Raw genomic sequence first — 24,499 nt, 5'->3', positions numbered from 1 at the left:
ACTTGTGGTAATAATGAAATTGGTAGTGCAATTTGTGATGTAGTACAAAGTGCACTGTTACTATCAACTTGTCCTCTCCTTTCCCAACTCAACCCTCAAAACATTCATTATTATTTGTACCAGAAAATTGCAATTTTGGTTGGGTGGTTTGTAATATTAATTTCATACTTTTTAAAATAGTTAATATTATTACCATATTTTAAGAAAACGTTGTAACGTTAATTTCATAAAAAAAATCGCAATATTTTTTTAAGATGTGGGACTAACTTTGTAACGTTCTTTTAAAGTAGGAGACTACTACTCCAAGAACGGAACTAACTTTACAATGTTTTCTTAAAATATAGAATTAATATTGGCTTTTTAAAAAATATATGAGACCAATATTACCAACAACGCTGTATTATTTTGATCGAAATTGTAATTTTCTCTTATGTGTATATATGTGGTAGTACATAGTTTTGGTGTCGTAATTCAGTAGTACAGAAAGTACCACAGCTGATACCAAACTCCCTTATCATTTAAGGTTGTGTTTTTCATCTGTCCATATAAACGGCCCGGAAGTAATGTGCCCATTATCCACTCCGCCTCGGCCTCCGGGCGGCGGCAGCTTTACTCAACGGCAGAGCTACCACTGTTGTTGGTATCAAAATTGAAGAGATGCTGAATCTCTTGGTCGATCTTGATACCACCAATGGTGGCGGCGGCGCCGTCACCCAGACAGCTGCCGCTTGCCAACTGCGACAGCTACTGAATTGGATTGGACAAGATTGTTCAAATAGGAATTAGGTATGTATGTGTCTTGATAATTTTGGGAATTTGTTCTATGAATTTGTTTACTATTTATTTTTTCTTTTTTTGGCAGATGAGTATGGGCTTTGGATGTGACGCTTAGAGCTACTAATTATTAAATGAACATTCAACTTTATATTATAGGCATAAATGCAAATTACCCCTGAAATATTAAAAAAAAATAAAAAGAAAACTAAAACAAATAAAAGGGCAAAAAGTCTTTCCAATCTTTTAGTAAAGAAGAATATTACTCTCTTCGCTGAGCATTGTAGTTTATTTGCTCATTTTTTCGATTGATTTAGCTATTTTGATTTGTAAATCATCACTTTTACCTCTAGTTACTAAATATAAAAGTTGAAAATATTACAAATTTTATATTTTTTTATATTGGAGGACGTTTCTCCTTGTTCTCGAATTTTATTCTATGGATTCTATCTAGTTTATGTGGAATTATGTGCAGTTTATAGATTTTATGTAACTCAAAATAGCTAAATCAATCACAAAAATGGGCAAATAAACTATAGCCAACGGGAGGGAGTAATATGCTTCTTTATTAAAATGTTGGGGAGGTTCTTTGCCCTTTTATTTTTTTAGGGTTTTTTTTGGTCTTTTTCCAATATTTGAGGGGGTAATTTGCATTTATCCCTTATATCATGTACCGTGATTTGGTAAGAGTTATTGAATTCAAATTTTATTATTGGTCGTTTATGCAGAAAAATAAAAGAATTTTATATGGGAGACTTCGACAATAAAATTAATACTTGTGCATAAATAACAATTTAAATTTTTAGATGAAATAGGTATACGAAATAAATGGAAGTCAGAATGGTAGTTGCCTTTCCATATCTGAGCTCAGCAAGACTGTGATACTACTTTTGGGATGCTGCTTTTCTTTCATATATGCGAGAGTGAATGATTAAGCATAGAGATGAAAGTGGAATGAGCAGAAAATTTGAAATAATAATTAATCTTACATTTAGAATTATGTATTTAAAAATCACGATTTCAAATTTACAGTAATAAATTTTCTACACTTGTTTGCATAATTTTTACATTTTAAATACGGTAAGTTACAATAACTTCTCTTGAAGTTTATCATAATTATGAATACCCCTCGTTGTTTGAAAAATTACTAATACCCCCTAATTTTAATAGTGATCTAACAATTAACCCAATCTGTTAGGTTTCCATCTACTCTTGTGGTAAACTGATCAAAATGTCCTGGTGGATTAAAAATTATAGTTTTATTTATTTTGTAAGATTTTTTTATTATTTTTATGGATTAAATGGATAATATTTTTATAATTTTGTAAGGTTTTCCATCCACTCCATTCGATGTTTTTATAAATTTAATTTCTTTTTAAAAAAAGCAAAAAGATATAGTAAGAGCAAAATTGACAATTTTATACTTCTATCTACATTATTTTATTAAATATTTAAGAGGTATTTGTAACTTTTAAGTATTCATAATTATATCAAATTTTAAGGAAGGTCATTATTTACCCTTTCAAATAATTTGATATTCTTTTGCTTGGATAAAGCTATTTTTAGTAACATTTTAAGGGAATTTCTCCATTTAAGATGAAATCCATTTTTCAGATCTAAATTCGTCATGCAAATGAAGCCTAAGAGAAGTAAATTAGAGGGTGTTCCAGAATTAGAAATAGCTGTTGTAATATCTTCCATACAAATCCAAATTGTACATTTTTATTATTTGATCTAAGAAGCAAAAATTTAGATATATACTTCTCTTATATACCTTGAAAATTGTCCGATAAAACCATTATTATTTTAAACCGCTGCATATTTACCTGTCTAGAGAAAATATGATAAAATATAACAGGGATGGCATGAGAACAAATATGACCCGTATTTCTACTGATTCGACTGAGGGTGGAGGGTACGTATAAATCGACCTGGTAAATGATCATGCATACGTATGAAACCAGGAGAACAACAAGAGATACGGTCCAGCGATTTCCCTGTTTCATAACAACTCGATATTCCATAGAGAATCAGTTAAACCACTGGCATGTAAGAAGTCAAGATGGGAATTCAAGGCTGCATTCTATAGCAAAGCACAAAAACGATCGAATACGAGCAACAGATTTGACATAATTCGGTCCAGAAATGATGTTTTCCTCAGACAAGGGGATTCCAGCAATGAGATCATATATACATTCCCTTGCGCTTACCTGATACGAGTACGGAGAGAATTTTTCCATCCATAACATTGTAATAAGAGAAACGATGGTGGCGTTGTGCCCTAACTGACGAGAGTCTAGAAATGAAGTCATATGTATATATCTACATCCCCCTCCGCTTACTGATACTAGTAATGAGAGACGGCTTTCTTCCATCCTTGACATTAAGAGCAACTGGTGGTAGCATTGTGTCCTAACTGATGCTTGAAAAAAAAGGCCTTCAGAACACGTACTGGTGGAATGCGACTTTGTCCACTCTACTGAGGCCTCAATTGTAATCGAACGTGGAACTCTTACTGAGGATGAAATATTTTTTTCCTCAATTGTAATCGAACGTGGAACTCTTACTGAGGATGAAATATTTTTTTCCTAGGTATAGGAATTAATGCTAGCCATCAACAGCAGTTCAACATAAACAAGCACTCTGCATGAGGTACCAAAGAAGTGGAAACAGCAATCAGCAAACAATTTCTATCCACTACAAGAATTATCATTTTAAATGAAAAGAACATACTTTTTGTTGCGGGTTTCCATGGAGAGAGAGAGTGGGACAAAGGATTCAACAATACCTCATCTCAAGAGCTAGTGCCAAGCAACTCCTGGAGTATTAGTCCTGGCTCGTGCCTCGGCAATGGAAACAGCCATGGCCAACATCATCTGCTCCTCAAAACTCTCCGGAATAATTGGGCCAGTGACAGGTTGAAGGTTGCACTGATTGTCATCTTGCTGGGGAAGTGCAGCAGGGCTTATTGCATCGTCAAATTCGTCAGACCCTCCATAGCTAGTTCCTACTTCAGCCACCTCGGATCTATGATCAATCCATTCTCCAGCATCCCCGGTCATTGCCACGGGGCTATCAGGGACGGCACTCTGTGCAGGAAAATGATTTTCAGATTCTTGCTCGTCCCGATCGGAATACCTGCTACAGCAGGGCATGTTATATATAGACACATCCCCGCCATAGTTATTAGATGTCTCTCCACTCATCTGTTGACGTTCAGCAAGGGCAGCTATTGCGCAAGCCAGTCCACCAGAAGGAGATGACGATGATAAGCCAGCTACTGCTAAGGAGCTCCGCTCTTCTACCATGTATTCTTCTGATTGGGCAGCATTGCTATTGGGTGGTTCTTGGCATTTGCCATTTTCCTATCATAATTATCAAGGCAACATATTAATAAGTCGAGCACTTTTTACATACTCAATTGGTAAAGAAAATTTAAGATCAATATCATATTATGATAATATATGGATGCTGATAGCCAGAGCAGACTTTGATTATTTCAAAGATCTAAAGCCTCTCAAGAGACACCAGCTTTGACTAAAGCTTGCAGATACACAAGAAATGCATAAAGCTGTGTGTAACTACAATTATTACTTTTTGGCCATAAGCAAGGTCGACAATCAGCAGAATTCATAAATGGTCAGCAAAGCTGAGCTGCTGAGAAGCTTCAAACTTTCTCAGACAATAAGGAAATATCTACATGTTCAAATAAGTACCTGAATAGACAGCCAAATCGCTTCCATAACCATTATGTCCTCAAGATCAAGGTCAAACTCATCCTCCCTGCATTCAGATTCAGCATCAGAGCAACGTAAAAAGAATGTGGCAGTGTTAATCATCTATAAATCTACAGGAACCAAACTGTGATCCCATTAACCAAACGCTAAAGAGTTATTACATTTATCTTTAACAGTCCATGTAAATGCGGAAAAAATAATTTCCTGAGCATGAGTGTACGTATAGATATCTTCTGTGTTTGTCCGGGTGGTGGTATATGGATGTGCTTGATAGTCGTGGGTAAGATTCAGCCTTATCAAACTTCTATTGAGCGTTGAGCCCATTTCTGATAAAGTGGGGAAGCAGGTTTCGCAAAATAGCGGTTCCATCCAAATGCTTGACCAAAGCAAAAACTCAAAAACGAAGAAAGAAAAAGGACTGAGGTGAAATAGCAAACACTTCTAATTGTCTCTCTCCTACTTCTCATTCAGGCCCCCATAACTCATATTCAACTTCTTTCCCTCCCATGTATGTGTAAGCAGTTCACGAATACCTCAAAATTCTCCATCAGCTCCACAGATGAAACAAAATCAACGAGGTTTATCAACTTTAACGATCGCTAGTTACCAAGTACGTGCCCTTTTACATGAGACTTGAGAGGGAGAGAGACTCCGAAGCCCACTTCAAGATCCACAAACTACTTGAGCCTTGTTTTCCTGCTTTAGCCCAATGGTGAACTTTAATGTGATATGGATACATATGGGATAGGTCTGTGTGTTTGAGAGGGGGAGGAGGCAGGGATCAAAAACTTTTACGTAAAAGCCAAGACAACAGAGATTACAGAGCAATGGACGTTGTAAATTCTTGGAATGCACTTAAACAATGCAACTGATGCATAAATTGATGCCTTAAACCCTCTCTTAGCCAGTTTCGCAATACTGTTCTAACAGCTTGCCAAAAATATCGAGCTTTCAATTTTATATGGGGAATGCTGCTCCTATAAAAGTTCTTTCATGATATCATTCATTTGAAGACTATCTTGTACAAGACAAATCTTCAAACAATCTGATAAGCAGACATGGGTATTAAGTGGACCACCTCAGATATCAAAATGTTGGAGATAACACTGGTCAAATCATCAGAATACCTGATCCATATATAACTAGAGAAAACTAAACTGGAATAGCAATGATTTCAGATGAGCTAAGCTGACAACAAAAGAATGGTATACCTATTTTGCCTTTGGCACGGAGGCAGTCTGATTGCTGGAGTTGCATCAGGCTCCTGTGAGCCAACAATTTCTTCACTTTCTATAGCAGAAGCAAAAGATGGTGCTGCGTATGAAAGGGCAATGAGTAGAGGAGCAAGAAAGCACTAGCTGTTGATTCAAGCTTCAATCAGTTACCTCTAGTCGAGCAATAATCAACCTCAGTTGGTCCTCTCATACTGCTAGAAGAACTGAATTCTCTTCGTTTCAACATCCTTTCCTCTTCATCCTGAAGTTCTTGTTGCCTCATCCTTATTTTGGCTTCTATAACTCGTTGTTCTTCCTGCAACAGCAAGTTAAAATGCAAAGTTCTGCAGTGAGTATACCGCCCAAGACATCTGAAAGAAGAAAAATTGAAGTACATAGTAACTTCAAATCATTCTCACAAGTTGCTCCACGCCTTTCTCCTCCTTCGTCTTAACACCTCGATACTCCACAGCATAGTTCGAAGTTTTACAGAACGGACATCTTTTACAGTTAAGCAAAACTTGGCAACTTATAATGCAATTCAAACACAATGTAGATGAAAATATGTTTATGATACATATTAATAAACATTTGGATGCACACACAAACAATCATTTCAACCAAAATAAAAAAGGGACAACCAAATTGAAGAATCAAGGATACTGTGTAGGCCGGGTAGAATTTGGAGTCTTCATCTGCAAAAAACACTCTAAAAGGGAAAACCATTGAATATATAATCAGAAACACAAAACCAAATCAGGAGTACTCATTATGTGAAACAGAAAAAAAAATTGATGAGTAAAATTAAGAGATAAACGAGCAACTCCATACCTGTACAAATGCCTTTCATGCAACATCTTGACCGATTAAGACTTGGATAGTACTGAAAACATCCAAAACAAAGAAAGGAAGATATCAAATGAAGGGCATGTGCATGAAAGAGACCGGACATGCTGCAGCTGCACATAACATACTGCAAATTCTAGGTCATCAAGAGCAAACACGTCTTTTTCTTAGTTCCTTCCAGGCAATTTTCTCTTTTTAGAAATTGAAACTATGTAAACAAATTGAAGTATCACTCTGAGTGCAGTCAAAATAAAGATATAAACCACTAATTACTCCAAGTTGTCAGAAGACAAAGGGTATCAGTTTCTCATTGAGCAATTTTAGTAGAACAATGCAATTCTTGCGGAATGGGTTGAAAAGGCCTTTGCCCAACTTCTGCAAGAATTGTTGCATTGCAATTTCTTCTACGCTAAAACATATTCTTTAATCCTTCTTGAAACAATCTACTTTGGAGGAAAAATAGAACTCTCGAGTTCATCCTAATGTAGTAATATACCAAACAAGGCAGTCTTTCAATTTCATTGAAGTCGCAGATTACATAGTAACTGAAATAAATTTTTGATTTGGAAAACGAAAATAAAGATAATGATAGAGGACAAACCAAGAAGCAAATGGGACATTCCTCAAGATCACAGCCACAATCATCATCCCCAGGGTAACAAGGTGCTAGCTTTGAGTCTAGAATCAGCTTCCTAAGCTTCTTCTGATCCACATCTTTGTGTTGGTACAATCCCTGAGGCCTAGTGTACTTCTCATCCACCACCTGCCGCCTCCTCCCCAATTTATTCCCCATACAACCAAAACCACCCCCCAAAATTTTCGATCTTTACTCTTTCTAAAAGCTACAAAATTCCACTATTTCAAAATTTAAAAAAAAAATTCACCGCCACAACAACAAACTTTTCTCCATTGCATAACAAGACTGATGAAAATTTGCAAGAGGTACACATTGAAAAATCCTGCAAAGCACAGAAATGAGACAAAAACCATCATTTGATTTATGAGAAATACCAAAGGCCCATCAATCATACTCAAGAAAAAAGGGAGTCCCACCAAATATACAAACAATAAAAAGACAAGAAATTTGGGATTCAAGGGAACTACAACTTGAAATGAAATCTTGGAAGGAGAAAAAGACAGCCAGGATGGAATTCTCAAGAAGAAAGAGAGCAATAAAGCAGAGTTCCCCCACTGTATGCATACAACTATGTGTGCCTATGTTGTGGAATACATATATCTGTCTACTGAGATAGAGGGGAAGAGAAGAGATTGAGTTGTGTGGAGGGATGGAAGAAGGGAACAAGATCAGAACTTTGCCTTTTGTTCCCTGTAGTTATTAACTGATTCCGAGGCTTGTTCATTTGAATTTTACCTTTTGTTCCCTAATACAGCCTCCTCAAAGCGTTCCCGACCATCAAAGCCTTCTGCAATGTCCATCCATTTTTTTCATTTAAATACAGGGTCTTGAAAAAATTTGCCCTATAGTGACCAACTAACCACCCAAGAAAAGAAAGAAAATCGATTTCCCACTGATATAACCAAGTGGAAGAGGGTAAGTTTAGGTAAGTAACACTTGAGCAAATAGAAAGCAATTTCCCTGAATCTGGGAATTCTCTGGGCAATCCTATAGTTTAATTCAATACCCAAATGAAAGACAGAAAGAGTATTTGAGACTAGCTTAAAGATTAGTAAATAGGTTCATATGATTCTCAACGATAAATCCAATTTTTGTAGTTTCTAGAAAAACCATTGAAGAAACAACGATCACTGACATTTCTCCGATTCTTGAAATAACGATTTGCACTCTTTTTACGAGACAATAAGCTGTGGAATCATTGGGTTGATTTCTAAAAGCAAACTCCAGAAATTTATCAATTCGTAGATAGACCTCTGTCTTGCTTTCTAGATCTATCCAACTTTTTTCCGTTTAGGTGTTATGTTTTTCCACCTTATTACATAAAACTTAGATGAATAACTTATCATTATAAATGATAACTTATTACCAGAGCATATGACTCAATGAATAATCATAGTATTGATAAGAAAAAAATAGATACAAAGTCTACCTTCATAAATACAATTCCCAAAGATTTTTCAGAATTTCTCGGGGCACTTAAAGAACAATAGATAAAACTTGAGAAAAGAAAGCAAAAAATAAAAGCAACTAGTTGAAGAAACAAACCACGGTTGTATTATTGTATATACACACTGATATCTCCTAGTGTAATGATTCTTGATACATCTGTAACATTGGTTTTCTCAAGGAGATCCTGCATATAAATATGATTTGATACAAATAACCAATGTCAAATAAAAAATGAAAAAACAAATGATTATATCGTTGTTGTTTTTTTATATCAGACTCAAACATAGAGCAATTTTTAGTGTTAAGTTCAAAAGACCTACACATAGAAAATTCCAATTTACGAAAGATATACAACGAAGAGGGAGTCAAGTATGAAATCCTGACATAGAACTTGACCAAAAGAAAAACCAGGTAAAAACATTAAAACTTGACACCAGCAAAAGGGAAAAAACTAAGTTGATCAAATTTAGAGAAGTTATAAAGTAGAGCTTTTATTTTTTTCTCCTCTATAATTTACCAAAGTCATAAAACAGGGTGAAAAGATGGTTATCACAACTATCAGAAGATAAGACTATAACCATCATATTTTATACATATAGTGGAAACTTGACGTTGCAAGGCTGAAAAAATATGATCAAACCCCTTTTCCAATTAAATTATATGTGAATATCAATTGTTAATATGATCAAAAAAATTTCTTTAGTAAATAAGATTGTTGTAGGATATGCACTTCCATAAGAAATGAATTTCCTACACTATCATTAATCATATACTGCCAAACCACTTGGTCTTTTCAAAGAAATGGCCATGCTGTAATGTCTTAACACTACAGTCATTTAATGCAAAGCTCGGCATTAACTTATCCTTGGTCACAAATTGGTATCTTAACTCTCATATACATCTTGCATGTTACTTCAGGCATCGGCATTTATCAAAATCCCCATTTCTCATGAGTAGTTAATCCTTAAATCATATAAATCTTAATCAATGACATCAAGCAGTTTAGTTGAAAAACAATCTACATAATCTGAAGCTTACACTAAAAATTGTTCGACTGCAATGCCAACCAAAATAAAGGCATAACCAGCCCAATATGATAGTCTCTTGCAACATTAGTTAATTCTTGATGAGGTATTCTTCACAGTTTGACAACAGGTATTCTTGATGAAGCTATGCAGTATTTGTTTAAACTAGTGTGGATAAACTCCTAATATGATAGTTAAGGGATGCTTATGCAAGCTCGTAGCAAACTTGACGTTTTTTAATTTATAGTTTATACTTTTAAATTGCTTAATTAAACTAATTTAAGCTAAAAGTTACAAGTATCTCTTGCCAACTTTTGCAATGTACTGATAACACAGTAAATATTAACATGTTTCATACAACTCTATAACCTTTTTCTTAAATCTCACTTTTTGTCTCAAACACTCCAAACTTTCATTATAACGAACTTAAGACTTTTTTCTACAATTTATTAAAAATAAATAAATAAACAGAACTATTACAAAAACGCCCTTAGTAGACGGTATTGTGATTAAATTATGAATTTTATATTTAAGAAATGAACTGTCATAATCAGTTCAGGCAATACTCCAACACGCTCTAACATAAGAAACATTTTGTGGCGGACAGTATTAACTAAGAAGGAGAATGATTTCTCCAACAAAAACACTCCCAACTAAAGAAGCAAACATATCATCACAAATGATGAATGCCAAAGCGAAATCAAGAGAGACATCAACCTTTTTCCTTTCTGTAAGGGATTCTTCCTATTTCTCCGCGGGAGAAAGAGAAAGGAGATGAGTAGAACAAACATCAAATCCTTCGCATTAAAATGTTCGATATTTTTATGAATATAGTGACTATACTGTAACAGGAGAGATACAACAAGAAGCGAAGATGCACAATGACAAGACGGGCAAGTTTACAAATTCCACAAACCATGTCTTTCAAGCTAACGAATAACAACTTACACACCGGAGCAATCTTTTCGAAGTTCTCGTTCGCAGTGTAAAATCCCTCTCGAACTCACCCTTCCTGTCTTTAAAATCTTTGGTTCATATCTCTGAAACGTACCCCAGAAATCGCCCAATCTTTAGAATATCTCGAAGATTTTTTCACAAATTCACATATTTCATACGACGAAATGTTTGATTCGAAGAGTAATTTCAAGGGGAAGCAAGGGAATCGGAACTTTGAGGTTTTAGGGAAGAAGACCAAGCAAGGGGAGAAAAAAAATAGGGGAAGGTTAGAAGAATTTCTTACATGTTTTTTATTATGTTTATTATAAGATTATGAATAAATTACAAGGAGCATCCCTAAAATTTATATAATTAAAAATATTTTTAAATATTTAAAAAATTATTATTATTATTTTATCTTAACAATCACCTAATAATTAACTCAATTTATTAATTTTTTATCCAATTCTTTTATGAGCTAACCAAAATGTTTTTATAAAACTTTTTATCTTTTTTACTAAATGAATAATTTTTTTCCATCCCATTGTCTAATTTTAATTTTTTATTCTTAAATACAAAGGGCAAAGTTATAATTCCAAAATTTTACATTATTTTAATACATCAAGATAACAAATACAATTAAATATATAAATAATTAATTATCTATATTTTATTATTAAGTGATCATTATTTTCTTATAAATTTAACAAAAAAATATGTTATTTTAAATAGTATCATAGAATTTACATATACATAGGGTTTGTCACGAATTATTAGTTTTTTTTTTTTTTTAGAGCAAAAGAAAGCTATTTCATTTACATACAATCATAAGCCATTACGAAAAGGGAAGTCTTTTACCTGTGGCACACAAAAATATTATCAGAATTTACAATTATTTTCAACAAAACCAGGTAAATGCAAGAAAATCTGCAACGATAGTTGAAACAGTTGTTGATTGAGCCAAAATATCAGCTACTTTGTTGGCTTTCCTATAGCAAAAGGTGGATCAAACTGGTACTAAATCAGTTAAGATCGACCAACAGTCCTTGAGTAAAGGAATGAAGTCCCTAAGGGCCGATTCCTTCATATATTTCGTTAAGAAGTGCACAACAATCAGTTGTATTATTTGTATTTATCCCGATATATTTTGAGACAACAATAACAAATTTGAACTCAAAACCCTATAGTCCCACCACAACCCGAAGGTCCTGAATCCTAAAGGCGAACCATCAATATTTAATTTTAAACAAAGAGGGAGGAGGTGGAAGCCATCTACATAAAATAGCACAAGTTTTACTAGATGTATTCTGTGAAGACTTGGTATATTCCAAAGTAACGAGTTTATTAAACATCCATTTATTCAATGGACTTCAAGAACACCTGCTGAAACCAATAAAACCGCGGCTGAGCTTAAAGGCTTGCAAAGAGACCATCAGGCCCACATAGGAGTTTCTGATAACGTCTGTTTTGAAGAGGGAAAATATCATTTTTGTCTCATATATTGGTCTTGTTCAATTTTGATCTCGTTCATTACGAAAATCTCAATTTCAGAATAATATTTTTTAATTTATCTTAATTTTGGTCCCACTATCAAATAATTGACGGAATATGTTAATTGCCGTTAAAGAGGCACGCGCCTCTCATATGGTATCACTGAATGCGTATTTGGGGAAAACGTCATACTTTTTTAGCACTAATTTCTTCCCCAAATCCTTTCTTATCGACATTACTTCTACCAAAAACCCATCCTAAACCCTCCCCCAAAATTTCCATCCAAGAAGTGAAGAAGAAGAGATTATTACTAGAAGATTGAGGCTTCGTGATCCAAAATCAAATGATTTTCCCTCTTCTTCTTCATTTCGGTCACCTCTTCTTCCATTATGCAAAAAAAAAATCATCTTCTTCCTTATTTTAGAGATTTCTTCTTCCATTTTATTAAACTTGCGAAGGAGCTCATGCATGATTTTCTTCGCCCTTGTGCACATTGGTGGGTCTTCCAATTGTAAAAGTCGAATGTCGCTATTTTTTCAGAAATTGAAGTTGGATTTGGGTTGGGTGGAGGAACCCTAATTTCTAATTTTTTTTCCTCTTTTCTATCAAGCCTAGTACTTATTTTCCTTCAAATACGCATCATGTGAGATACATGTGCCTCTTTAACAACAATCAACGTATTCCGTTTAATTATTTGACAGTGGGACCAAAATTGAGACAAATCAAAAACTATTATCCTGAAATTGAGATTTTTGTAATAAACAGTACCTAATATATGGGATAAAAAATCAAATTTTCCCTTTTAAGGACGATTAAGTGACCTATCTTTTATAAGAATAAAGCGTCACTATTGAGTCATTTGATAGTCTCATTTAAACCAATTTGATTCAATCATTGACAAGTATGAGCTCACGTTGATCTTTGGAAGGTAAACCACTTTTCTCTTTGAGAGAGTGTTTGGTGAGTTTATAACTTTTTTTAAATATTTCATAAGATACTAAAAAGTGCGTGATTTTTTTTTCTTCAAAAAAAAGGAGTTCATACGAAAAAAAAAATATTAAGAGTTTATAAGCTTTTTAAAAAAAATTAAGGGGTCCTCAATCAAGTTATTTATAAAATCCAAAGAGACAATGTTGCTCATATTATTTTTAAAATTATTACTAACATTTTACAAGCTCCATAATCTCAGTTTATTCAAACATTTAAAACACTTATATTTAAAGTAAGATCCAATGTCTTATAAGCTACAAAATTATTTATAAGATGTGCGAGCTCATAAGATATTTTAAATAAATTAACCAAATATCCGATAAATATTATTATTCTGCAAAACTTTAGCACACAAGATCTTGAATAAGTTATTATTTTTTATCTTCACTTTTATTATTGACTTAAATTTTAAAGTGCTAATTTATTTTTTGCAAATACTATTCCGTTATGCGAAAACACAATTTTTGCATTTATAAATTTTATGGTGCAAAACTTGAGTAATATAATTTTCAATTTTAAGATATAATTTTTAATTAATATTATCAATTTGTCCACAGAAAAAGTTAGTAAAAAGAAGTAAAAAAAAAAATTATTATTAACAAATGGGCCACAATTATTACGGTAGGTAAAGGATAGAATATATCCAAGTCATATTCTAATGTACTCATGGGGCTCTTATTCTGTTTTCTAGGATCCCTTTGTCCGTGCAAGGCAATAATGCAATTTCATATAATTTAGGAGGTGGTATTTTTGATTTTGCATGAATTGATTTCGTAATTTAATCTTGTAATTTTAAAAATTTGGCAATTTTATCTTTTTCCGTCCAATTTAATTGAAAAATACATTTGACTTGCGTAATCCATTCAAATTGCAATTTTAGTCCTGTAATTTAGGGGGCACTGGTATTTTTAGTCCTATAACGTAGGAGAGTTGGTATTTATGCTCCTACATAAATTTATTTGCAAGACTAAAATTGCAAGTAAATTGCAATTTTTGGCCAAATTTACCAAAGAAGGATTAAAATTGTAAAATTATAAAAATGAATTACGAAAATCAATTTATACAGAACTAAAAATGTCATCCCCTAAGTTACAAAATTAAAATTATAATTTTCTCGTCTGTACAAATTGCCAAAACAACTTCTGCCAAATTTTCTTTTATACTAACTAGCGGTGTGGGGCACACTCTGTGCATGTACAAAACTATTTAGAAATTATAAATAATTAATATTTTTTATTAATAAGTTGGTTATGAATTATGGAATAATGGCTTCAAAAACATAAAAGAGCCAAAAGTTGTTTTAATGGTATTTTAATGAATTCATTAAAAAACGTTAAAATTACTATCATGACCAAGATTTTACTGAATGGAAAGAATTAGCTAAAGGATAAATTTGAATATTTAAAAATTGATACAAAAACAATATATTTTTTTATAATAATATAGATAAGTGTAACATAACCGGACAAGACTACTCGCATCAAATACAATTTTAAAATATATTCAACACAAATTATAATTCAAAGTAATTGATAATATTTAGAAATAAAATACTTCATTTTTTATTTTAATATGTAAAATATGTATAGTAATTTAATCTGATGTAATAATATTCCTGACATATAAAATTTTAAAAAATATTATTTTTTTGAGTATTTATCATGACTTTTTTTTCACCAATATATGGAAAAGGTAAAAACTTGAACAGAAACAATAAAAAAACAAATACTGAATAAGATAGGGGCAATTATGTCCATTCAAAAGGACAAAAGCTTAAAATGGTTCAAAATATTATTTCATTCGCATTTCTAGCGCGTGTAGGCACCCTTCCTCTTTTCTTTTTCATGGAGAGGAATTTTTTCGCAAAGTTTATGATTTGGAAGGTCTTATTTGACTATTTAACTAACACAGTTACACATGTAACCTTTTAGCAATTTTTTTTATATTTCAGAATGAGAGTTATGCAATTTTTTTCCTAAAATATTTATAATTTTTTTAAATATATTAATATTTTTAAATCAATCAATGTGCATTTATTATAATATTCAGTACATAATATATCAATAATTATAAATTAATAAACAAACTCGAAGTAAACAAAGAATTAATATACTACTATTAAAAATAGACTAAAAATACCTACATTTTTAAGATTCGAAATCACAATCTCTTGATTATGAGACCTCAACCTAAATAATAAGGATAATTACACTCCCTTCCTCGAGGTTTGGGTATTACATATAAACCCCCTATGATTTGAAAAATTACATCTGAGGTTTGGGTACCCCGGTTTGCTTCTGTATAACAAATAGATTCTCAATTAGTAAAAAATTACTGAAGTTGCTGATATTAAGAAAAAAAGCTAAATAAAAATTATTTGCTCTCGATTGACTTATTACGGGTCAAACAATTTTTTCTGATTAAACTACCCTTATAACGATGAATACATACCTCCCCACATGCATTAGCGTGTGAAGAGTCTAAAGGTGTATGAACATAATTTGATCATAAAAAGATTTATTGATATGTTATAAATCAGTATTAAATCAATCGGAGATGAACATAAATTTTTATTGGATTCTTTTGTTAATATCAACAAATTTTTTAAATTTTGACTAACATATAAACTTATTTGTTAGATAAAAACAAAACTTAAAGGTATTAGATATAATTTTTTAAGTCATAAAAAATTTATGTGTAATTATATTAAATGTCAGAGGAAGTATAATTATCTCTAAATAATACATATAGTTAAATATCAACGTGATAAATGTGGTAACATAATAAGTCAGACACATTTGCAATCAATGGGTCTGAAAGACTGATGCTTCTAGCAATTATTATATTCCACAATGAATAGCTGAGAATGAGAATCACGTGCACCACTTTGCAATAGCTTTATATATAGCTTTATCTTTTTCTCTTTTCCGGCCCCATTTGATTGAGCTATTGGATGTGATCACGTGATAAGTCCCCCTCATTCTTTATTATTTATTTATTTATTTTTATATATTTAATACTTTAATGATTAGAAGTTTTTCTAGAAATTATCTATTACATTATTTAAAATATCAAGATATACTATTCCAATTATATTAAGTTAATCAAAAGGAATAATTAAACTCCCCTTTTCTAAAATTTGGTATAATTACACATAAACCTTCTGTAATTTAAAAAATTATATCTAGCACCATGACATTTACTTCCGTCTAATAAATAAGTCCCTCCATTAGTCAAAATTCACAAAATCTGCTGGTATTTACAAAAATAATTTATATTAACTCATAATTGACTTACTACTGACGTATTGCATGTCAAATATATGGCTAAAATGCATTTTTCCACCTGTATTTTGTTGAAATAGCTAAAAACTCCCATGTATTTTCGAAATAGGCTAAAACCCCCCTGTGTTTTGTAAAATTCAGCAAAAACACTCATTCCATTAGTAATTACCGGAAGGTGCGTTACACGCGCTCCTTGTGCATTTGAGAATTTTTTTGATTGTTTTTTACCTTATTTTTGGGTTGATAAAAATACCTCATAGTGTTTATATATTTTCACATATACATTTTCTTACTTGTTTTGAGTGTTTTTTTATATTTTCATTTATCTAAAGAATAAAATACTTTTTAAAATATATGTACTTAAAAATATAAAAAAATTATATAAATTTTTGAAGTTTTTTATTTTAAATTGAAATATTAAATTAAGATAACAACAAAAATTATTATAATAAACTTATTTTTTAAATTTAAAATATCTTACTAATATAAATATTAATAATTATGATAATTATATAATATTAATAATTTAATTATTTTTTAGCAAATAATATTTAAATAAATTATATTTAATTTAAATAATTTTATAATCATTAAAACTGAACTTTCCTTTAATTTATATTTAAAAATATTTCAATGAATTATTTTTAATTTAATTAATATAATATTTTAGTTATTTTAAAAATCAAAAGTTTAGAAATTAAAAAAATTATCTAAAATTATCCTTAATGAATTATATATTTAAATTAATTTAAGTATAGTTTTAATTTATTCTTAGTTAACTAATATATATTTAATAAATATAATTAAATTAATTATTTTTTTTTTAAAAAAATTGGGGGCCGATCGTTAGCAGAGCGACGACGGAGCCGTCGCCTTTTAGCTGTCGTCACGCAAACGAGATATGCGTGGCCCTTATCTGTGGGAGACCCAAATGCAATCTGCGTCGCCCTGGTCTGCGAGAACCGACAAATCTGTAGGAGACGATGGGGGCAGAGAGTGGCGGTTATTGGGGCGGGTGTGGTGGATTGTAATTTTTTCTTTTTTACTTTTTCTTATATATAATACTATTTTTTATAATTTTAAATAATTTATATATAATATAAGTTAAATAATTTGTGAATTCAAACATTTCATTTTATTAAAATTAAAAGTTGAGACTACTTGATTAGATATAATTATCATTATTTGACTAAAGAAGATTCAATGGTCTTTAAAATAAAAAATAATATAAGTTAAATAAGGGTATAAAGGTCATTTAATAAAAAAGTTAACTTCGTTAGTTAGATTTAACGGAGAGGGACGATTGGGCTAAGTTTAAGAAAACAGAGAAGGGTTGCTTCGCCTCTTTTTAAAACAAAGTGGGAGGTTAGCAAATTTTTTAGAACACCGGGAGGGGGGGGTCTATGTATTTTAGCCCAAATAAATCTTTTTATGATCAAATTACCCTCACAGGTCTTTATGTGTCAACGCATCTTAAGGAGATATATCTTTACCGTTATAAAAATAGTTTAGTTCGAAAATAATTATTTGCTCTACAATAAGTCAGTAATCAGACAATTGAGGATAAATATCAATTTTTATTGATTTATTTTTTAATATTAACAAATCCAGTGAATTTCAATTTTCAACTAACAGAAGTACTTTTTCTTTAGATGAAAGCAAACCTACGAGGTGTTAGATATAAATTCTCAAACCACAATAAATTTACGTGTAATTACATCAAATCTTAAGAGACGAGAGTGTATCTATCCCTTTTAAATTAAAAGTATGTAATCAAAGAAAATAAATTAACAATATTTGTCTAATTTAATGTGAATTTACTCTTCTAATTAATGTGTTCAGTGCTTTGCTCCTCCTCCGTCAATACAAATGAACTCCTCAGCCGACAAATCACCTACCCCACACGCGAACTCCTCGACCAACCCACCAGCTGATTCAATAATTGATTCAGCCGAGCCTCGGCCTACAGACAATCAGGAGGTGATAGCCTCGAATTAGGATCTTCTTTTTTTTTGATGAAATTAAATTTCACAATAACAGTATTTGAGTTTCAACATTTTTTCATATTAAATTTCTATTTACTAATATATGTAAAAAAAGAAAACAAAATCATTTTGTATATTCGTTGCAAAATCGCAAAGAAATGTGAAAATCCATAGAAAAATGTTCCTAGTAATAGCAATCATTTATCACAAATTTATTGATGAAATTACCAGCATAGCACCATCGCAAAACTTTGCAATGAAAGTTTCGTGGCAAACACCGTTCACACCTTGCCGCTGTTGCATATTGTTCTTTTCGTCGCAAATCATGTTTTCCCCATTTCTAAAAGTGCCGGGACAACACCAGTGTCAAATTCCGTCGCAATGGATTATATATCCTGTAGTTCTTGTCCTATCTTATATATTTGAACAGGAAATGTAGATGCACTTCCCCAGATTCAAATACTTAAATGTGAGTAGAAGAGGATGGTGACGAGCAATAAATGACGAGACGCGGTGGCCGGAAAAAATAAAAAATGTCTATTTGTTACTTCAAGACAGAAAGTTGTCCGATGGCAGACATACAATTGAAATTTTTCATCATGATTTTAGTTAAATCTCCTCAGTCGCTTTCTTATCTTTGGGAAAAGTATGCAAATGTTCTAACAATTCTGGAACTTCATGGGCTCCATTGCTTTAATAATTCCGCATGGTTGCTTTAATGCTGGACTGAGGCCACCACTGTTTCACTACATCTATCAAAAATATATCCCCTTCCAAAGATACGATGTTACATTTTTCTGAAAAAAGTTTTGAAATTTCACTTATATCCTATCTAAAAATTCATTTTTTATACATAATCTTTTTTTATTAGGATTTGAATAAAAAATATGGATGTTAGCAAAAAAATAGTATAAAATTTTAATTTTTCTCACCATTTAATATTTTTATGTAATAATTTTGTATTTATGAAGGAAAAAATGTAATTACGTTAATCTTACTCTATGTATATATATCACATTTGTCCCTATATAAGTACAAAAATATACATGAGAATGTTCAATGAAGGGAAAAAATAAAAATTTGAGTAATTTTTTTTGCTTATGTTAGCTGTTTCCGTCCAAATCCTAACAGAAGGAGGTTAGGTGTAAATTAAGAATTTCCAGATGGGTGTAAGTGTAATTTTAAATTTTTTTTGAAAGAAAGTATAATTTAACATTTTTAGAGGGGCTTAAATATAATAACCTAACAAAAATTATAATCTCATGAAATCTTTTTTTTAGATCTTTATAAGCCCTTCTTTCTAAAAGATTACCAGACACATTGGAATATCTTATAAGTTTCCAGACATACTATAGAAATAGTTTAAAAGACTTACAAGCGCAACCGAAACACATTCTTAGTATTATGAGAATGTGTCGCCACATCCACTCGTCATTTATTTTAGAAATAATTACATCTACATGGTTATATCCCTTGACTTATGGTCCGTTTATACAAAACGTCCATGCCTTTAGAAAAAGTAAACAACACCCACCAAAAAACGTCAATATTATTTCTACAAAGCACCGTTATTTTTAAGAAAATTACACATACACCTCCAAAAATATCAATATGTGTCTTACATAAACTACTTCTGCTTTTTAGCTGCATGTGGGTGATTTTTGTAATTATACGAAATATATGAATTATTTATTCAATTGACAACCATCTATACATTAAAAAGTGTAACTGTAATTATCCCTTTATCATATGGTGTATACCTATCGATTTACAGAACTTCTAGTATTAAAATAAAATTATAAATGTTATATTACACATTATAGTGTCAAAATTTCATATTATTACAAATATTGCTTACTTAGATCTTACTATCAATTGTTGGATTATACATGAACAGTAGATGCTAGCTTCACACTCTATGTACATAATTGAAAATTATAAGTTATGTGATTTTGTTCATTATAATAAATGAAAAGCTTACCAAATTTCAAATAATTAAAAAGAATAATGTCATTTGAAAATTAAAAACAATTGCATAGATTAAGAAAAGAGATGTAAAGACAAGAAAAGTTAAAGTAGAGATAAATTAAGATGAGAGGAAAAGAGGAATGTGTGTAAAGTTGATAGGGGAGTGAATTCGGAAAAATAAAGACAATAGTATATAGATTTTGACATTTCATTTCTTTTATATTGTTTTTTTTTTCATTTAAGTTCTTATATTGTTGTTTGGATTCGCATATATAAATATATATAGCTTAAGTACATTTTTAGTCATGTAATTTTGTCATTTTGATATTTTTGTCTTTTATCTTTTTATATTTACAAAATAATTCTTCATTTTTTTGGCATTTCATGATTTTGATCCTATCATACGCGGATTTGAAAGTGTCTATGTACATAATAATTCAAACATATACATAAGTGTTTAGGGAGCAAATATGTCCAGAAAATTCCAATGGATATTTTCAACAATTATAAAGACCACATCCACAAATTTAACGATTTTACTAATGGTATTAAATCCGTTGAATTTTTTCGGTACGTTTTAGACATTAAGGAGTGTTTGCGGCACTAGATATACTTCGAGGGTACTAAGTGAAATTAACTCCATATTTTAATTAATTATTGTATTATTTACGTATTATGAATGTCAACGTGAATGATAAAAATTATTCATATACTTTTCAAAATTCACTAATAATAAGTTATAATCAATTACAATTTTATAAAAATAAACAAAAATAATGTGATTTTAGGGTCCAAGCATGCACAATGCGAAAGAAGTCTGAGCAGCCAAGCTAAAAAAGGTAAGTATAAAAAAAAAAGAACATTTAATATTTACTTTCCGTAAATCAAATTAAACTTTAAAATATATTTCAAAATTTTCATATGTTAAATTGTTGGAAAATAATGAATAAAAAAATGCAAATAATCTCATATATACAAGTTTATGTGCGCACGTACATACTTGTGGATCGATTAACCAAATGTAGTAAAAATATATGAATCTTGGTAATGGAATTAAAGTCACCATCTACAAATCCTTATTTTGATTGGCCTATATACGTCTTTTTCATCGTCTCGAAACTCACCCGCAAGAACATCTTGAAATAATACTAGAAACAATAATTCACGGGGTCTCTTGATTTGGTGCAAACCAAGAAAAAACTAATGGAAACGAGTAATTATCCGTTTTGAGGAAAAAAACAACCTCGTGAAAACAATGAAGCTATGAATTTGGGCATAAACAGGTCATTCGATGCCCTCTTCCCTATTCTTTAATTTGCATTTACCTTTTACTTCAATTTAGCACAACCAAATTCAAAACCCTTTCAGAAACCAACAACCCTAAATGATTCTTTTTTTGGGATTAATTCCATTCCATTTTAGTTTTGTATATTATTGTGTTCAAAAAGGAAAAATAAAGTCAGAAAACTGTGCACATTGTTTTCTCTTTTTGTATATTATTGTTGGTATTATATTTGGGGTTAAATACAGTTACGATTCCTGAAATATTCGTCATATATTGATTATCTCCTAAAGTATTAAAATTTTCAGAAAAAATCCTAATCTTTAATTTTTAAATTTGTAAAGTCCATTTTACTCTTATCAATATGATTTAGGATTTGATAGCAAATATAGTATCAGAGACAGAATCATAGACGAAAATGTGTAAGATTTACAGGTGGAGGTACCAAATAATTTACTCTTTATAGAAGGAATCACAGGCAGATTAGAGACAAAGTTTTTTTCTTTATGGATGGAATCAAAGACGGATCTCTTAGATGGATGATTCTAAAAATTTTTCTTTTTTTTCTTATATATAATACTATTTTTTATAATTTTAAATAATTTATATATAATATAAGTTAAATAATTTGTGAATTCAAACATCTCAAGAATGGGTTCCATATGACTTTATTTTAAAACATTTATCAAATAACAAAGTTGAATTTCTTGTTGAACCCTAATTATGGAAAAAAATTTCTTAATATATTCAAAAATTAAATATTTATTTTTTTAAACTTTGACACGAAAAGCAATTAATTAAAAACAAATTGCAGACAAAAAGAAAAATAATTAAAAATCTGTACCTGAGGCTCCATTAATCTTGCTCTGACGGTGGACAAAATGACAGCAAACAGCTTCAGCGCGAATTTTGGCGGAAAAATCTTCAAATTTTCATATCTCAACAAATATTTAATAAAATTGAACTAGGTTGGTCTCTTAGAACCGTTAGGTTGAGGCGAGTCCAGTGGTGGTGGTCCGTAATCGTGGGTCGCTCCGGTGGCTGCGAATCGACGGCCGCAAGGTGCGCTGGTCGTGCTAAAAATTCATTATTTACGATTGATAAAACTTGAAATTATTTGTGGGGAAATGTTTGCCTCATCAAGGGGAGTCGAACGGTATATTTGATGGTTGACAACTCGCCATGATGGTGCCGAAATTTTAACGAGAAGTTGGTAGCAATTCGTTGTGGAATAAAAAAAAATTTTAAAAAAAAATTATCACCGCGATGACACATTAAATTTTTTTTTTAAAAAAAAAATAATGTCACCGCAGTTAACCAACGCGGTGACATAGAGAAATTTTTTTTTAAATAAAATTGTGGCACCGCGATGAGTCTTACTTTTCTAAATCTTTTCAATTCACGTTACTTTTCTAATTTCTTTTTTCAACATTTTTTATATAAATTCCCCTCCAATTTGGCAGTACAGTTGAAACGTTGAATCCTTCCGTGCAAAGGACAAGTGAAAAATGGATGCACGCGCCCGCACCTACCTACTACCAAGGCGTTGGAATTACCACTCATCAATCTCTTCCTAATTCAGCTCTATGTATGATGTCACACGTTTACATGTTCAAGTGATTGAATATATATATATATGGAAATGGGGTTTTCCTGACTACTTATTTCGAAAGTTTGAACTCATCACAGAATAAAACTAACAAGATGGAGGGTAAGAGTTATATCTCAATATCGATTCTATATGCGTTGCTAGATTTATAGAACTACGCATACCAGTATTTACAGGAATTATATATATATATATATATGTCAGAACATGTACAGATACACATGTTTATTTAATATAGAGTATATGTTATCTGGTAAATTAAGTCCTTAGGTAGGGTTATTTGGACCAGAATGGGATTCGAATAAAAAACTTGAAAACTTTTGTCCTATGTTGTTATTTATTCCTCTTTTAACGGTATTTTAATTATTTCACTATGTTCAATTTATAAATCTAACAATAATGATGATTTATCGATTGAGATTGAATTATTATAATGCACGAAAGCAAGGATATTGTCGCGTGTCATAAAAAGTAAAGTACTGATTTTTTTATTCCTAGCATTAAATAGAAATAATTGGAATATATATAGTTTTTAAAATTTAATTTTCAAATAAGTATTTTTGAAATGAAAGTAGGTTTACCAAGTGCAACAAGAACAGCATATAAAAGAGTACAGTACTAAAAGTCTCACACCAAAGGTATGGGCATTATTCCCAAAGGACTAAACAAAGGTGAGTTGAGGTGAGAAACAAAGTAGGTAGAGCAGCACAGTGGTTGGTTTTATTTTATGAGACGACAACATTATTCCCAAAGGACAATGCTGTGTATAATTAAGAAAATTAACAAAATTAATTCTCAATTATTCAATATACTGTGGGAATATGATTATATGAAATACCCATATAGTTTTATAGATTGATATTAGTTCATAATTAAAAGTTGATTTATAATCTATGTTAACAATATTTATTATTCTTCTTCAGAACAATGTCTTAATACACAGCTACTTTGAATGAGTCAGATCTGAAATATTTATAAGGTCTTATTTGATATTGTAGATCAGTCCATGTGTTTTAATATGAGGCTCCTAGCTTCGATCATGTGGTGCTAGCCTTCTCCAAACCTCGGGTCAATCCACGGGGCGGGTTTCAACAACTCGACCCACGATATGTTGCGCAGATCTTAGTTAAGATGACCATTATGCCCTTAACAAAGGGCTTTTCTGTCTTTTAACACTTTAACCCTCATCAAGTTATATAAAAAAGTGATGAATTTGTAGCACTTGGAAGGAAGAGCAAGAAATGCAGTGATAGAAACAGCTCACTGGGCATT

General features: G+C 31.2%; 1 protein-coding gene and 1 long non-coding RNA gene across 9 annotated transcripts; one reads left to right on the top strand and one right to left on the bottom strand.

Annotated features, from left to right (window-relative positions):
* On the top strand, positions 532-2,143 carry LOC110012080. Its single transcript, XR_002287177.1, has 2 exons — positions 532-786; positions 863-2,143. It is a non-coding gene; the product is annotated as an uncharacterized LOC110012080 (long non-coding RNA).
* Positions 2,840-10,909, bottom strand: LOC105165517. 8 transcript variants are annotated; one of them, XR_848090.2, is made up of 12 exons: positions 10,635-10,909; positions 8,754-8,841; positions 7,944-7,995; positions 7,173-7,530; positions 6,557-6,608; positions 6,389-6,434; positions 6,145-6,226; positions 5,897-6,041; positions 5,723-5,825; positions 4,491-4,557; positions 3,508-4,139; positions 2,840-3,417 (listed from the first exon to the last, which is right to left on the bottom strand). XR_848090.2 is itself a non-coding variant. In XM_020694179.1 (12 exons), exons 4-11 carry the CDS (start codon positions 7,362-7,364, stop codon positions 3,576-3,578), a joined length of 1,251 nt encoding a protein of 416 aa, XP_020549838.1. In that variant the 5' UTR covers positions 7,365-7,530; positions 7,944-7,995; positions 8,754-8,841; positions 10,631-10,908; the 3' UTR covers positions 3,017-3,417; positions 3,563-3,575. The 8 variants fall into 8 exon arrangements, 7 of the variants coding, with proteins under 7 accessions (XP_020549838.1, XP_011082863.1, XP_020549840.1 ...); XM_020694179.1 differs by having other exon boundaries at positions 3,017-3,417; positions 3,563-4,139; positions 10,631-10,908; XM_011084561.2 differs by having other exon boundaries at positions 3,017-3,417; positions 3,563-4,139; positions 10,635-10,908.

This window comes from Sesamum indicum, linkage group LG6 (genome assembly GCF_000512975.1).
Source record: "Sesamum indicum cultivar Zhongzhi No. 13 linkage group LG6, S_indicum_v1.0, whole genome shotgun sequence".
NCBI lineage: Eukaryota > Viridiplantae > Streptophyta > Magnoliopsida > Lamiales > Pedaliaceae > Sesamum > Sesamum indicum.
Note: the sequence above shows the minus strand (reverse complement) of the source record. Positions and strands in the feature narration are given on the sequence as shown.